At 39.8% G+C, this 16,997-nt stretch overlaps 1 protein-coding gene across 2 annotated transcripts in view; it reads left to right on the plus strand.

Annotated features, from left to right (window-relative positions):
- The window catches only part of ABCC5 (ATP binding cassette subfamily C member 5), a 79,258-nt gene extending 63,149 nt beyond the window's left edge, over positions 1 to 16,109 (plus strand). For both annotated transcript variants that reach the window (XM_062582759.1, XM_062582753.1), the window contains 9 exons: positions 255 to 406; positions 864 to 980; positions 2,285 to 2,520; positions 4,763 to 4,876; positions 5,954 to 6,066; positions 7,083 to 7,191; positions 8,627 to 8,854; positions 9,068 to 9,210; positions 9,895 to 16,109. In XM_062582759.1, coding sequence (XP_062438743.1) covers positions 255 to 406; positions 864 to 980; positions 2,285 to 2,520; positions 4,763 to 4,876; positions 5,954 to 6,066; positions 7,083 to 7,191; positions 8,627 to 8,854; positions 9,068 to 9,210; positions 9,895 to 10,167 — 1,485 coding nt within the window. In that variant the 3' untranslated portion in view covers positions 10,168 to 16,109. The remainder of the gene's footprint in view (positions 1 to 254; positions 407 to 863; positions 981 to 2,284; positions 2,521 to 4,762; positions 4,877 to 5,953; positions 6,067 to 7,082; positions 7,192 to 8,626; positions 8,855 to 9,067; positions 9,211 to 9,894) is intronic.
- The last annotated feature ends 888 nt before the right edge of the window (positions 16,110 to 16,997 follow it).

Below are 16,997 nucleotides of genomic sequence, written 5' to 3' on the forward strand. Positions count from 1 at the left end.
TTGTAAACTGTTGTTTAAATTGTGTATTCAAACAGTTCTTGAAAGGACAAAGCACGTTTTTATGAAAGCAGCATCAAATAATGTTGCATTTTGGGTAGATGAAATCTTACATTTTATATGTTTTCTAAATGATTGTTTTTTTCATCCATTCCTAAAAGGATGTACATAAAATAAATAAATAGAGAGAGATCTATAGTATAGTTCCTTGGCTGTGATCATCTAGTCAGTTGGTGTGTCTGATGCTGGTCTTTCAGGCCCCAGCAGGCCTCCAGGTGTTGATGAGTGCCACTCAAAGTACCTACTTAGAAGAGGAAGGTATATACCAATTTTACATGGAATATCCAGTTCCTGCCTACCTAGTGGCCCTGGTGGCAGGAGATCTTATACATGCAGATATAGGTCCAAGGTAAGATTTGCAGCCAGTTGATTCTGCTTTTTGGGTCCCTATGGGGTGTTGTGAGGCTGTTTGGGATAAATGCTTTAAGTCATTGATAAGGGAATAGTTGGGACCAAGAGCTGTGACTGTTCAGAGAGCTTGAGCTTTATTTGGATGCAAAGAATTTTACAACATTGCACTGTAAGGTGAAAGAGATTACTCTTTCATAGATATTTCTTATTACTCGCCCCCCCCTTAGTCATTACAGCTACTTTCCTTATTGCCTTCAGGCAATTCAAATGATCTTTGAGTCAATGGTCATCTTTTGCCATGTATCCACTGAGCGTTAGCCTAAAGAAGGCCTAACTGAGGTGACACACCTGTTAGCAATGTTGTACTTAGAAGTCTGGTAAGAAGACAGGTTATTCTGTATGAGAGAGAACTTGGTTCATGGAAGTATCACTTGATGTTTTCTGTTTCCTGACAGGAGCAGAGTGTGGGCAGAGCCTTGTCTGCTGCCAACTGCCATCAGTAAGCTTTCTGGCATGGTAGAGCGCTGGTTGAGTGCCGCAGAGAGTCTGTATGGCCCATATATCTGGGGAAGGTGAGTTTAAGAAGTCTTCCAGGAATGTGTAACGGGAACAAAATAAAGCAATCTAAGAAGTGATAGTGCCTCCTCCCTGTGTTAGCAATAACAGGAAAATCAGACTCTCATTGGTGACACTGTAGTAGTCAGAAACGAACTCTTGGAGTTTTGACTCTCTATTTGTCAGAGAGGAGCATGGAAGCAGGGTGGTGTTCTGCTGGGCCTGGTGGGCAGAAATTGGAGATTTCTAAACACTGCATCTTTCCTGAGGAGGGAAGGGTGTTCTTTTTTCTTTTCTTTTTTTCTTTTTTTAAGAAAAAAAACCTATAGTGTTTGTGATGTAGATCCAACACTGGCCTGAACACTGTTTAAAGAGTATAGTGGGTTTATTTTTAGTTTTGATCCTTCCATTTGGTACTTGACGCGATACACTTATTGAAGTATCCCTGAGAATGCTGAACTGTACTACACTCAACACAGAGTCGCTGACAGTCCTAATACAAATGATGCTCATAGAATCTGAAGTTAAGCATGACTGTGATTAGATAAGAGCTAAAAGAGCGTGTTTTTGAGAGAATTTTTTAATTCTTTGGATGGGAGAAGATGTTTATAAAAGCTTCCTATATTTCTTTTCTGAAGGTAAGCATGAAGAAAGTGTGTGGAGGGGGATTGTTTGATTTTTGTTGACTTTTTTTAAACCCGAAAACAAACCCCACAAAATGTTTGAAATAATCTGAGAACAAGGTGCAGCCTGCCAGTGCCAGTTATTGATGGAGAAATTTAGAAAACAAAGTGAGCAGAATTCTTACATTCTGAACCAGAGGGACTAGAATCGTTGTGCTGACCCTACAGGCCCAGCAGATCAGTTCACCCGCTCTACAGCTTCCTAGTGTCTCTTTTTGCTGTGAGCCTCTGGGGATGGGGCAAGGATCTGTGTGTGTATGTGAGCAGTGCATGTAGAGTAAACTTGATGGTTCTGGCTATCAGACATACAAATTGAGATCAGTTTGCATACAGGAAGGGAGCCTGATGCTTCTGGTAATTGTTGGACCTGCTACACATGAAAAGAATGGGTAGTCTTATGTCCAAAGCTATGCAGCTCCTTGGCCAAAGAGCTGCAAAATAAAGTCTGTGATCTCCTGATCAGAAGAATTGGGCACCACTGGCCTAGGTGATTTGTTTCTGGGATCACAAAAATTGTCAGAAGAGCTTTCCCTAAACGAAAAAAAAAAATCTATGTATGTCTTTTGAAATAGTGGTAACTTACCTATTTCCTCTCTCCCTCTTTTTTTTTTCCTCTCTCTTCCTCCCCCTAATTTTAGATATGACATTGTTTTTCTTCCTCCATCCTTCCCTATTGTTGCCATGGAAAACCCATGCCTGACCTTCATCATCTCTTCCATTCTGGAGAGTGATGAATTTCTAATTATTGATGTCATTCATGAAGTTGCCCACAGCTGGTTTGGAAACGCAGTCACCAATGCTACTTGGGAAGAGATGTGGCTGAGTGAGGGGCTAGCCACATATGCCCAGCGCCGGATCACCACTGAGACCTACGGTATAGCTGCAGAAGTGTTTTTCCTTACGATATGTCTAATCAGTAATTGCCTCGGGAGCTCCAGAGTCTGTAGGAAGCTGTTTTTCTTTGTTGTTGTGGAACATGCATGGTCATAGATTTTGCATTGACCATCTTGGATACTTAGGATATGATAGGTTTATTTGGCTTTGGGTGGATTCAATACTTGATATGTATCAGAGGGGTTAGATGAAATATGTACAGTGTTATAGGAAGATTTGTAGGAACGTTGGGATTACTGATACCAGGAAGGAGTTCGTCTGTCAGACCAAGGTGAGTAGAGGATGCTCCAGAGAAAGATGTAAGAAATTTTAATATAGCTGCGTTGTGAAATAACTACCCTCTGAACAAGTATCTTTCTAATACTTGTCAGCTAGTGGTTAGTTGCTATTGGAAAAAATGATGGTATCAAATAAAATGTGCAAGTCTGCCTAGCTAACTCTTTATCTGGGGCTCTCTGTACAGTTGTAGACCCCAGCATTTTGTAGCTTATATCAGTGAATTTACAGGTCAGTTGTGTGGTAGTGTCTTTAGAATATATAAATCATTCTTACTACCTTTCAATTTGATTGGACTTTTCTTGAAGTGATTAATAGGAATGTACGTTTTTCTACTTCGTCCCAACATTTTCTTAAAAGTCTGTGCCATGTGTATTCTTATGTGTTTTGTTAAATGATCTTATTCTATTTCATCTTCCTGAATGTCTTGGCAGCAGAAGTGTTTAGAAGGATGCCTTTGTTTATTCATGTGTATTGTTTTTGGAGATAAGATGGTGATACTGAAATTGTAGGAAAAAGATGTGCTGTGAGTGTATATGGAGGCATTCAAAGTGTAGTCTTCGAAAGCTATTGTACACTGAGTAATTCCCAACTTTTAGGACTCTCTTCTATTAAGTCACATTATGTTATACATGACAATCATATGAATAGGCCAAAAGATACTTTTAGATACACATCTTTAATTCCATCTTTGTCTCTCTCTGGCGTAAGATGTGATCCTTGCTGATTTTGGTCTGTTCTCTTGAAATTTGAAACTGGTTGTTTCAAAAAGCAGTTGTTCAGGAAACTAAGAACTGCCTCTTCCTGTGCCCTTCTTCATTTAACTTTTTCTACAATCCGTTTTATTTCTGGGAAAATCTTGTGATCTTATTCCTGCCCTTTCTGAAGTCTTTTCTGGAGTGTTTTCTGCTGCTAATAGAAAGGCATCTTTGTAATGGCATCCTTTACAGAAATATGAGTCTAGTGACCACCACAGTTCTTGGATCCCACCTAATCCTTCTCCCTATTTCTAGCTTGAAATAATTGCCCTAAATACCGTCTCGGTTCTTTCTTCCTCCTGTGAGGCAGATCTGCCCCTTTATCTTCCATGCAGGCTCTTCTATCTTACAGACATATCCTGGTTCTTCATTCCCATTCTGGTTATGTCAACTTCTTATGTATACAGTGAGACTCTATCAGTGAAGTTGAAGACCTAGCGAAGAAAGCTGTGTTAATGTTCCTTGATTTTAGGTATCTTCTAAATCTAACGCCATTTCCCACACCTTTCTACATCTGCAAGAATATAATAAAGATCTCTTGACTTACCAGTGAAGTACAGCTAGTTTGGCTTGAGAATAAAACACTTTTAGCAGTATGGAACACTCTGCAGTGCAGTTAGATAGAAGAGGAAGTGTAGCCAACCAAGCTGTAGCTACTAAAGAAATCCTGATGAGTGGAAGGTGAAAACTGGATGATACAATATGATCAAGATGCTAGATAAAGCTTTAGAAAGATCTGCAGGATACTTTACAGCTTTGTTAAATCTAATTCCTTTTCTGTTTGCATCCAAGAGGTGACATTCTTTAAGTAGTATCTCTGACACTGAAAATAGAATTCTAAGAGAAATATCTACCAGTGCACAACAGACATTACTTTTTATAGCACATGTTGCCCCTTAGAAGTTACCAGTGCAGCAGTTATTCCAATGCTGTTCTGCTTATCTTGCAAGAATTGATCAGATGATATCAGGGATGGAAATTTTAGCATAATTTTCATGCTGCTTTGTTCTTTCAGTACAGGCTGCTGCATAATCATGATAGTACATACACTGTTTCAGGTTCTGACTTCCATTACAAATTGCAATTTTCTCTCGCTATTGTCTTTTACGTTTTCAGTAGTCAGTATTTTGTACATGTGGTAGGTCAGCATTCATTTTTCCAGAACTAACCTGTTTCTTTCTGGGATAGGAGCTGCCTTCACATGCCTGGAGACTGCATTCCGCCTTGATGCTCTCCACAGACAGATGAAGCTCCTTGGAGAAGATAACCCTGTCAGCAAGCTTCAGGTTAAATTGGAGCCAGGTATTGCTTTTGCTGGAGCTACAATACACAGAATTTGAATATATAGATGCTGGAATGTCGAGCAAAAAAAGACTAATTTTTACATGCCCTTTATACAACAAAGAAAAAAAATTAGTTCGTAAAACAGTCTGAAAGTAAATGAGGGAACTTGCCTTCAGTGAGCTGCATGTTCTGATTTTCAGTTTTTAAAATGTGGATGCAGTTTTCTTCAAACTTTGCTAACTTGAATATGACTATTCTGTTTAAAAATAGAATGTACAGACTCCTCGGGCAGAAACAATGTGTGAAAAACTTCTGCCTTGAAAGCTGAGTAGCTTTGAAGCTCTGAATGTGTAAACTTAAGTAGTTTATAATGAAGATATTTTGAAACGTCAGATAATTTTATTAAAAGTTCCTCTTTTTATGTAAGTAATAACCTAACCACATCTGTACTCATAAACGTAGAAACATATGTGCTTGCTTTCCTGTTGAATCAACTATGCAATGTTAGAAGCTGCTTGGTTATCTCCTGAGCCAAATACACTCATGCATTTTAGAGCTATGTGCCTCTTTGTTGATAGTTCTCTAATTTTATCAGTATCATTGAAAGTAGACATGGAGCCCTACTCTGTGAAGCCATCTTCACTCTAGATTCATAGAATAACCTAAAATGCACATAGGGATATCACTGGGACTCAGTGGAATGGAAAAGGAAACGGTTAGTGTGTTGGAAGTCTCCGAAAAAGGAATACGTAATGCTTTCCTTGTATTGAAATCTATGGTAATTCTTTGGGTTTGGGGCTGAAAAAAGGTTTTGTTTTCAAATTCCAGGTGTGCTTTTAGTGTTTTCTCATTTGAAGTGACTTGTTCCATAGGGAATTAATATTTAGCCTCCAGTCATTGATTTTTCAGCTGTGTGCTTGGGCTGCTTTTCAGATGACACAGAGCAGTAAAATAAATGTACTGATAACAGACTTGTTTTGTTTTTAAGTCCCTGCACTTCGACTGTGTGATTTCTAGGGGGTCTGCACATTTAGGAGAGTTGGAAATAGTGTCCTCATTAAACAGTGTCTTGTAACTCTTTTTTTTTTCTTTCAGGTGTAAATCCTAGTAATTTAATGAACCTCTTCACCTATGAGAAAGGCTACTGCTTTGTTTACTACCTGTCCCAGCTCTGTGGAGACCCAAGACACTTCGACTCCTTCCTAAGAGTTAGTGTGAATAGTGTGAATATGTACCTACAACACCTAAAACATGTTTCTCTTAAGATGTAGAATCTCTGTGGTTTCAGGTTTTGTCACTATGATTCATTGTCATGGTAATTATGGATAAAGTAGAATACAAGGATGTCTGAGATGGAAGAACAGTGTGGCCTTTTCTGCCATGCTGGGATTATCCTCAATGCATGACATGATTTTCGTGAGTTTTCTCTTAAATGCATGTGCCTGTGGTCGTCTTCCATCTTAGACTCTGAGCTTATGAGGTTGCCAAATACAGAGGAGTAATGTATTTTTATATATATATAAAAATATATATATATCCTGTTCTGCGCTCCAAATAATTAAAAAGCAGTTACAACATGGATTAGTTATGACTGGAATAATGTGACTTTATTCAAAACAGAATTCTCAGCATTTGCTTTTTAAGCCAGAGTGACTGGAAACCCGACTCCCTAGAAAATAATGGTTTCCTATATTTGGGGGCAGCTTTGGTATCTTGGAGCACATCTGCTAAATCCTCTAGAAAAGTGTATCAGCTATTGACTTCTTTTTGAGTAGTGACACAATTTATTGCTTTTTGTTTTTGCTGCATGCATTTTCTCTTCCTTCTCCTCTTCCCATCCATCCACCATTCTATCTTCTCTCTTATATAGTTATGTCAGGGCATAGTCTACGTGAACAATACGGTAGCCAGCTGTACTCTTGACTTTCACAAGTGTGAAGTATGAGGAAACCTTTCTGCGCTTGATATGTTAGTGTGTCAGTGATCTGGATCAGAAAAAAGCTGTACTTGGCTGTCAGTATCTTTGCAGCTACCCTATTTTTTCTTGTTATAGTGCTTTCCTCATTTTATGGTTGAGGGAAACATTTTCTTGATTTAAACCCTCACCTACCTTCCAAATACCTGTTCTCACTCTTCTATCCATTTTTTTTTTGAGTACAGTGGTTCTCCATCAATTGAAGGCTGTCTTTCTTCTAACCATAATTTACCCTTTATGCTGTTTCAGGCCTACATTGAGAAGTACAAATTTACCAGTGTTGTGGCTCAAGATCTTCTGGATTCCTTCCTGAATTTTTTTCCAGAGCTGAAAGAGCAATGTGTTGAGAGCAAAGAAGGTAGGGAGGAGATTTTATTTTAGCCAACTGCAGAAACTATAGAAACTGTGGATGATAAATTTTGTGCTTGGCTTAGAGAATGCATGAGCAGATGCTAAGTTTGAGGCAAACAAAACCCTTTGGCAGGAGCCAGATGTTCACGTTAAAATTGGTTGTGATGATTTACTGTTACTGCGTCTGTGCTGGGAAATATCTTAAATTGCCAAACAGTTTCAGCCTTAATCATCTGAGTGCCCCTTGGTTAACTTTCTGATTAGCTCATCTTTCACTCTGCAGACGAAGTGATCAGTGTATATGCCATTTACACATGTTCAAATGGAAATCATCATGATTTCAGGAAGAGGACGATGGGAACTTAAACTGAAATTCCATGTATTTTAATTACAGGAAACACGCTTTGAAAACTGTAATGTTCCCAAGATCCCTTATGCATGTAAACTCTTTTCACTGTTTCCTCTCTTGTCATCCTCTCCTTACAACCTTTTCTTGCTCATGGATTTGCAAAGATCTGTAGTCTATTAGATGTTTATTAGCTTGTTTTCTTAAAGAAATGAGACTACCATGATCAGACCATGTGTCCATCCTTGCAAATAATCATCAAACCCATTTGGTCAGTTTAAACCAAATTGGCAGGGGAGTACAGCTCTACTAAGTTTCTACAACTTTGTGGAAGCTGCCTGCAGAGACATGTAGATTAGTGCTCCTACTGTGGGAAAGGTTGCAGCGTGAACTCAGCACTTCTGTGTTTTGTTTGGCCCACTGTTGGCTAATGAGGGAACCACAGTCTGTGCTAACTCTGCTTGGCTGGAATTCAGGACATGAAGGAGAGAGGAGTTTCAGTGGAGATGGTGTGGAACTGGAAGTGTTGCCAAGGGTAGGAAAGTGCTGAGGTGGTAGAGGTTCAAGGAGGGGCAGCTCTGTTGGAAAATAGGCTCTGTTGGTTCTGCCACTTGTTGAGAAACTTTTTTGGTTTTTACTTACTGATGGTATAAATGAATCTAAAATTGCTTATGTTTTTGCTGGTTGAGGTAGAAAGGGTTTAGTCAGCCCTCTCACCTACTTTTCTTATGAAGCAGATTTTCCCCCATTTTTTTTTGCAGAATCATAGACATTTGTCTGCCTAGCAGCTTTGATAGCATATGTTTCTCAAGAACTTACTGCTGTGTGTAAATGCTAGGTAACATTATGGTTAAATTTGGCATAGATTTTACTGACACTCTCCCAGATGTAGCACTGGCTACGCTGATGAATCTGCCAACACTGTGGGTCTCGCTTCTGATATGTCACTATAACTATAGGTTGGTCTGATTTCCTATTGTTAGAACCTCTCTTAAAGTGTGCTAGAGGCAGTTCTGAACCTTGACACAGCCAAGCCACCTATAGCTTGACACATTTTGGTGTTCTACTTGACACATTTTGGTGCTTCTTATTCCAGGACTGGAGTTTGAACGTTGGCTCAATGCTACAGGACCTCCGTTAGCTGAGCCAGATTTATCTCAGGGATCCAGTCTGACCAGACCAGTGGAGAATCTCTTCAAACTCTGGACCACCGAGCCACTGGATTCTGCTGCTGCTGCCAGCAGTGCTGACCTCACTAAATGGAGAACATTTCAAACTGTGCTTTTCTTGGACAGATTGCTGGATGGGTCACCACTGCCACATGGTGGGTACTCTTATCAGGATGGTAGAAAAGTATTTCTGGAATGAAGACTTCATTTCTTTCTTTTTTTGGGAGGGAGAGGGGTGATAATCAAAAAAAAGAAAGAACAACCCCACCCCAAGCTGAGTTTATCATTTATTATTCTCTAATGACTCTCAAATATGACAAAATATGTCATAGTAATGTGTTCTTTCTCTGCGTATCTTCTCTCTTCAGCGGTGATAAAAAAGCTTTCGGAATGTTACTCCTCTCAGCTGGACTCCATGAATGCAGAGATCCGTATCCGCTGGTTGCAGATTGTAGTCCGAAATGACTATTATCCAGACCTTTACAAAGTCCGTCGCTTCTTGGAAAACCAGGTACTAACTGCTGGATTAAAATCACTGCACCTCTCAGTGCATGAGACATGTGCATGAGACATGCGACGTGAAAGACCTTGGAACTTCTGCTTCCTGGCCAAGTGTAGACCAGGTGTGTTGCAAAGGGGCCAAGCATGGCTCACCTGCTAGCGGGTGGGGAGGAATGGGCAGATGTAATTTGAATTGCCTACCAATAATCTCTGCTTTTCTAGCCTAACTCAATACCCTTGTCCCAGCTCTGCCCAATGCATTTTTTGTGTTGCTTTGTAGTAGCCCTGGCTTTTCTAGAGCAGAATTTTTCACAATACTACATCGTGACTTTTTTTTTTCCTGTGAATATTTACACTTCAAGTAAGGCTAGGGCTCATCAAATTCATTTCAGTAGTTGTTTTATTGTGCAGAAGTAAAAGGTTACTGCAGGCATTTGCTGTGGCCTGTTCTCCTTGGCCTTTTAAGTAATTCTGTTATTTGTGGAAACAGCTCAGTCTTACAGATCAAGTAATTTTTTTATCATTTGTAAAAATTTTTGTATTAAATTTATTTAGAATAGGCTTGACTATGTTGTGAAGAAATGTGATGTTTGTGTCCAACCTGAAGTCATTCAGGGTTGTCTGAGTAATTGTGGAATGGCTGAATCTCTTGCCTTTCACTGAAGTGGTATTATCCAGTTTTCCTTTTTTGCAGATGTCTCGGATGTACACAATTCCACTTTATGAGGACCTTTGCACTGGCACCCTGAAGTCTTTTGCCTTAGAAATTTTTTACCAGACCCAAAACCAGCTGCACCCCAATTTGCGGAAAACCATCCAGCAGATCTTATCACAGGGCTTGAATCCACTTCCTGCCATAGACACTACAGCAGTCACTACAGACACACCAGCAATGGTGCTTGAGGACAAAGTCTCAGAGGCCACTAATGGTGCCATTTCACTCAGGGATGTTAATGTGTCTGCTTAGATCACCAGCTCATGCCAGCCATGAAGCTTGAAAATGGGGACAGGAATAGAGGAAAGATACAAAGTGTCACCTCCTTTCTCTCAGCCCTGCAGCTGCAGTGTGTTGTTGTAACTGGATTTCTTTTCCCAAAACACAAAGCAAATGTGCCTTCAAGTACCCAGCATGTGACACTGCCAGGCTTCGGAGATCTCCTTCAGCTGTGGGATGGATATTTTGATTTAGTTTATACTGAGCAGGGTCGAGTGGATATCCAGGGAAAGCAGACAGTTCTCTTTCCTGAGGCTCTTCTGGATGATTTCTCTGAGCTTCTTTTGTTTGAGGCCACTGAGGCACATCCTACTTGCTGTGTATATGTTGCTGGGGAGTGTATATGTATCCAGCTGCCATTAACCTGATATTTGGGCCAGAGTTCTGCAAAGGAGAGACTCAGGAATTTTAAGTGGCAGGAAAATGATTTCATGTTATGCTCCTTACTGTGACAGAAGTGTTGTGATTTGGGAGGTAGGGGACTAATACTTAAATAATTGAGAAACTAATTTTAAATAGTGTCTGGGTTTTTTCCCCAGTTGGATAAATAATAATGCTTTTTATATATATACACCTATATATATGAATATATAGATGTGTGTATATATATATATATATATATATATATTCATATGTATATGAAGAGCAGGGAAATCTTATGATGGATTTGAAATCCCTCCAGAGTTAACCCTACCCTCAGTTTTTCCTTTGCACTCATTGGGACAAGCAATAATGAAACATTTAGGCTCGAATTTTCAGAAAAAAATAAATTAGGTGCCCAAATGCCATCAATTCTGGTAATGGCTGGATGCCTAAATCTTTTTTAACTGTTTTGACAAGTCTAGCTGTAACCCTTGTTAGTGTCTAAGGATTTGTAGCATGTGCGTTCTTCAGATGCACTATGGATATTCCATTCTGTCCCTTTGGAAGAATTAACAGGACCTTTTACTTAATTTTTTAAAAGATCCTTAGCATGTGTTGGGCCTGTAAGTCAACCATGAAGATATCCATGCTAAAATTGTATTGCCTTGAATAACAACTGCCTGAATAACAGTTGCTCAGTCATATGATAGTCTGAGGGAAGCGCCCTCTTTCTTGGTGTGCAACTTTTAAGCCTCGCATTACCCGAGTCTGTTCTGACTCACGGAGGTGGGAAGATGCCAATTCATTTACACAGCGTGCTATTTCTCTAGATAACTAGCCAGGCACCCAGGACAGAGAGATCCTCTCTTCTGTCTGTGCCATCTCGTCTCAGAAGTGCTGAGGGCAAAGCGTTGTTGGGGTTGCTGTTGCAGCCTGAGGGAATTGCACAGTACAGGTGATGGTTTTTAGACTCTGTGCCGCATTCTTTAAAATGTGGGTCATTTGTGTGCCTCTTGGTGAGCTCCCAGTAGTTGTCTCTGAGCTGATGTATGACCGTGACAGTTTGAATAACAGGTCAAACCTTTGGGAGAGGATCAGCTAAAGGACATGCGAGAGAGAATGTGTTGCATCCTTTTGGGCAAATTTTAGTGCTGCTATGAGGATCTATATAGCACAGGAAGATGGGAAGCTCGGGAGATATTTTTTCACCAAAAAATCTGTTTACACCCATGTGTGGATGGGGACTTAGGTGCTGTTACTGGATCTCTATTTTCTGGCTTTAAATTAATTTGGACTTCACTGTAGCCTTAGCCTGGGCTGAACTGGGATAAAGCAATAATAAACTCAGGCCTCCTTAGTGCTTCGTTAGGTTTCAAAATGGGCCATCTGCATTATTGGGCTTGAGAACGCCAAGCTCTGCTCTTTACTCCTTGAATGGAGTTATCTTTTTCGTTCTGTTTTGTTTTCCCGGAGGGAATGGAGAATGATGTTTTATGTACAAATCTCTTTCCTTTTTATTTGTTGCTCTCTTGAAAGAGATTTGTGCAAGCTGACTTTCCACTTCCTGATTTGCCACTGTTGGTGCTGTGTCTCCTAGAACCCACTGCAAGCAGTGGCAGCCTGGCCAGGACCAGTAACCACTAGCATCGTTTGGAATCAGAGGCCTCCATTTTAACATGTTTTATTTTGTGGGAGAATGTATGCGAGCCTGATGGGAATTTTTAATTTACATGGATGCCTTATGATGATTGTCAAATTAAACTAAGCTCTGTGACAAGTTTAGCCTTTTTGGCTGTTTTTCAGTGTCCCTGATATAGACATATGGAAGAGCTAACTTGGTACGTTGTCTTTGTTTTGTTGTTTTCTGGAGTATAGCACATAAGGAGTTTGGAAGCTACTTAAAAGCTGCACAGCAAAAAGTTGGAGAGGAGGCAAAAGAAAATAATCAAAAGTAAATATTATTTGTTGTATTACAACTGTCTGAAATACATCAGATCAGCTGTGTGTATGCATATACGTGCATCGGAACAGGGACGTGCTGGCTGAACCTAACAGACCTTTCCTGATTAAAGAGTGTAAGATTTAAGTTAGCATTTCTGTTCTTATCTACGTGAGATCCCATCAGATGGCTATTTCATAAGCCTTGTTTTCTAAAACATTTAAGCAGAGTAAGATTTGTTGAAAATATTCCATACTTCTTTCTTCAGGTACTTCAGCTCTTCCTGTGAACAAGGAATGCATTTTTATTTTGAAGAGAGAAAAAATTGGGAGTGTGTTTGTGGGGATAAGCCTACCTTTTGTTGATACAAAATAAATTGCTTCAGGCAACTTTCTATCATGATCTTTCCTAGACTTTATGTTGACTGGAAACTTGGACTGAGATTAAATAGAAACTGTTTATGGGCCCTATCTTTGCTAGTTCATTTCTGACACGTTAAAGTAAAATTAATACAGCAAATTGGTTTTAAGCAGATACCAAGAGATAGTTACCTTCCTTTTTCTGAAAATCAAAGCTATTATTTACCTTGTTTATTTCATTGTGGCCTTGAGCAGGGTGATACGGGATCTAGAAATATCACTTGTGGAAAAGCTCTGAAGAGCTAAACAGTTTAATAAAATGGAATATTACTAACTTTATCTTTTTAGCATTTCATAGTCATGTTGGATAATATATTAAGTATAATTCCTGTTAGCTGCACATTTTACTCTGTCAAGCTTGTACCAGTAATTATGCTGCTATGGTTATATTACAAAACCCTAACTGTGCGCTCTTTATTAACCAAGAGCAATTCTAGCAAGCATCTCAAACGTTATGATTTAACCAAAGTTTTGTCACATTCTCACACTACAGTGACCTTGGCCGTTGCCTTTTTTTGGATAACAGGCAACCTTCTGTACTTCTATGCTAAGCACGCTTACTGCGCAACTCACTTAGGTCAAGTACACTTCTTCACTTTGGTTTCTCTGCTTGTATTTGTCCAAAGTTAAAATACCTCAATACAAGCAACACTTACAAATCACAGGATGCTTGTTTTCACACTTTTTATCAAAGGCTAGTAGCAGCTTAAAGTCATTGCGACTACGATATCGGACTTTATGTATAAAACAAGCCACAGCAGAAATCACAGTTTGAGAGTTATGAAACAACTAGCGTCTGAGACACAAAATTTTTTTCTCTTTGGAGGACCAAATTTAAATGACATGGAATTTGCTGAAGCCCTGGCTAAATTGTTCTCATTGTTAATTATATGCCCTCCTAAAAATGTCTACCTAATTTCTAGTTTGGATTTGTATAGTTTCAGCTTCCACATCTTGAAGCTATTGCCTTGTTTGACAAACATAGACATTGTTTACTGATAGTAACCTCTTGTCCATGTAAGTCCATCTCTTAATTCTCAGAGAAGACAAATTGAGTTGTTTAGTCTCTTGCTGCAAGCTATATTTTCTTCACTTCATGTATTGCTTTAGTTCTCATGTGGAGCATGATGTTTCAGCATCCTTTTAAAATGAAATCACCAGAACTGCATACTGTTTCTCAAAAATTACCTCAAATGCTGCTGTCTGTATGTTCTGCACCAACTTAAAAAGAGATTTTTATTAATGTTGTTGGATGTATCCTGTTCTTTCAGTAATTGTGATAGTAAGTTGGGCACCGGTTAGAAGGTGTTGTATATTGACATGGTAACCTTTTCTCTTATACCCAAGGGGTGTAGAGAGAAGTTACTCCATACTCTGGAGGTGACTCTCTTTCTTTTCATTGTCTACAGAAGAAGACTAGCTAGTTGAGTTAAACTATTGTCCCTGTGTGAATACCGCCTACCACTCCTTCACCATGTGCATGTGCCTTCTGCACTTGAAAAGTCACATCTTATCCCTCTGATCTCTTGTTAAGAGAGCTAGGATTGTGATGAACATGGCATGCTCTGTGCTCCACAAAGATGAGGCTTTACTGTAGTAAAAAGAAATCTCTCTTTAAAATTTAAGAAATGGCATTAACAGGTTTTGCAGAGTATTGTATCCCTTTCCAAAAGTGTACTTACTGAGATGCTGGGTCTTAAGGAAGAGTGGGAGGTGTTATGTAAGGATGGGAGACTGGAGTGTTGTTCATGCCTCTGTGATTTGGTGGAAAGGGATTAGTGAGTCCAAGTCATAAATGGTTGACATTCTGCATATGATCTATGGAAGCATCAGCTTCTTGCATTGTTTTAATTTTGGTATCATGCATCATATTGTTCTTGTGCACTATTGTAACCAATACAATAGTGTGTAGAGCTGGAGCTGTGTTCTGCCTTATGATGTATCTGAAGTAATGGTGGAAGTTTTTATCTAGCATGGAAGTCCTCCTCAGGCTGCGCCACGCCATCTTTCTAGAAGAAGAGTGAATTTTCCCACTAGCTGAAGAGCATAGTGTATTACCAAGCTGCTCCAAGCTGTCTGAAAACCAGCAGGGACTTCTTTCATGCTCTCCTGAGCATAAAACTCAAATCCCCTCTTTTAAATCTCCCTTAAGCTGCAGAGTGAGATTCTGCATTATTCATCTGATCCAGCACTGGCCACTCTCAGTCTAGAGGTATTGCATGGACTAATAAAGCTCCAAGGACTTTGTGCCTTCCTGATCTTGGTATTGGGATCTAAAGGATTGGAAGAGTTCCCATGTGCATTTTAAGGATCCTCTACGTGTCAGAGTCTGTCTGGATGATTGGGAGGGAATCTTAGGAAGCATCTTCAACCATGGGCCAAGTGAATTCTCCTTTTTAGAAGATAAAGGTGAGAATGTGTGTAAACAGCATTGCTCAGATCACTTTTTAACTATCTCTCTGTCCTGGAACCATCTGCAGTTGGAGACAAATGACTAATGTGAACACAAGTTTGATGAAACCCAGACTGTGGAAAAATGATCATGAAAATATCATCACATACATATCTAACAAAGGCTGGTCTTCACATTGAAATTAGCTTGCTATTTAACCACAGGCAAATTCCTTTTAACTGTTTCAATTTCCACAGAAACTGGACTCAGCCTCTTGGCATCTGTTCTCCTTTACAAGGAAATGTGAAGCATTGAAAAACTGACATAAACGCAAGTGTCAATTTGTCTTAAAACATCTCCTCAGGACTTGCTGTTTATATATATTTGTTTTCTTTTCTTTTGTCTTCAGGAATAGGTGAATCCAGTAGGACTGCCAGGAGGGCAACAGAGAAAATTCTCTGCTGCCTTTGTTCTGAAAAGCTTTGGGGTTAGTAGAAACAAAATACTGCCTGCTGCATAATGGATTAATTTCACTGCCCATTGCCAGCTTTGTACTCAGGGCAAGCAAAGTACATCAGATATCTTAGAGACTAAGAAACATCAATCTCTTTCCTTCTAATGGTCATAGACAAATACAGGTAGATGTGTAACTAGTTCACTGTTCCAGGCAGGAGCTACTATATTTACAACATTAGAGCTCAGCATTCATACTACTTCTACAATCTGCCCTTTAATGGATTTTTTACAATTGTGGTCTGTGATTGCCATTTCCAGAATAAAGCAGCAAGGGTGAAATCACACAGATGACAGCCTCACTGTTTCTGAGACAGAGCTCTTTTTTTCCCTTTCCCTCCCCCAGCAGAGACCTATCCTGTGTCAGCATAGCCCGTGCAGCTGCAACTCTATTGCCTGAGCATTGGACAGAGGGGTCCTTATTCTTACTGATGGCAATGTTCCCTTTGCTCCCCAACGGGTCAAAACTCAAACGTGAGAAGTCTTGTTTGTTGATCAGATTTGCTGAATGCAACGGAGAAGCCCTGTGTCTGCAAAATGGGTGTATGTATGGAGCAGAGAGTGTGTTTCTGCATCAATCCCTGCTGTTGGGCAAGTGGATCATCTGTTAGTTACCTGCTAGTGTTTCCATTCTGTTAAGGCTGAAGTTTGAAGGAGGAAATTGAGCCACTTCTTTCTGAAATAGAGTGCTGTAATCTTCTGCATTTCTGTAGATCTCTTCTTAAGAGACTTCTCTACAGAAGGGTCAGGTGATAAAGCCCCTTGGCCTGCTTCAGTATGCCTTTGACCCACCTGAGAGAGCTCAGAACTGGTGGTGGAGTTAGTGAAGGGTGGTCTAGAGGGGGCCTCTTATTCCTGTATTTCTTCCCTTCATCATTGTCTCCCTTTCTGGCGAAAATTTTTATTTCCCCCCTTTTTATTTCATTACTCAGTGATATCTATCATAGTATGGGAATCACCGTATTTCCTTTGTCAGCTCAGCCCTTTGACTATTATTTTGTGATGAGCGCTCTCAGATATTATCTATGCCATTATCTTTGGAAATCACTTCAACAGGGAAGACCAAGAGTTTCTACATCCGTTGGTGGTCCTCTTACCCCTTTGTTTTCCTCTGAGTCCAAGAGATGTTCGGGTGAATGTTAATCATTTTATTCACCTGTGCTCCAGATGGTTTCCA

This window comes from Rhea pennata, chromosome 9, assembly GCF_028389875.1.
Source record: "Rhea pennata isolate bPtePen1 chromosome 9, bPtePen1.pri, whole genome shotgun sequence".
NCBI lineage: Eukaryota > Metazoa > Chordata > Aves > Rheiformes > Rheidae > Rhea > Rhea pennata.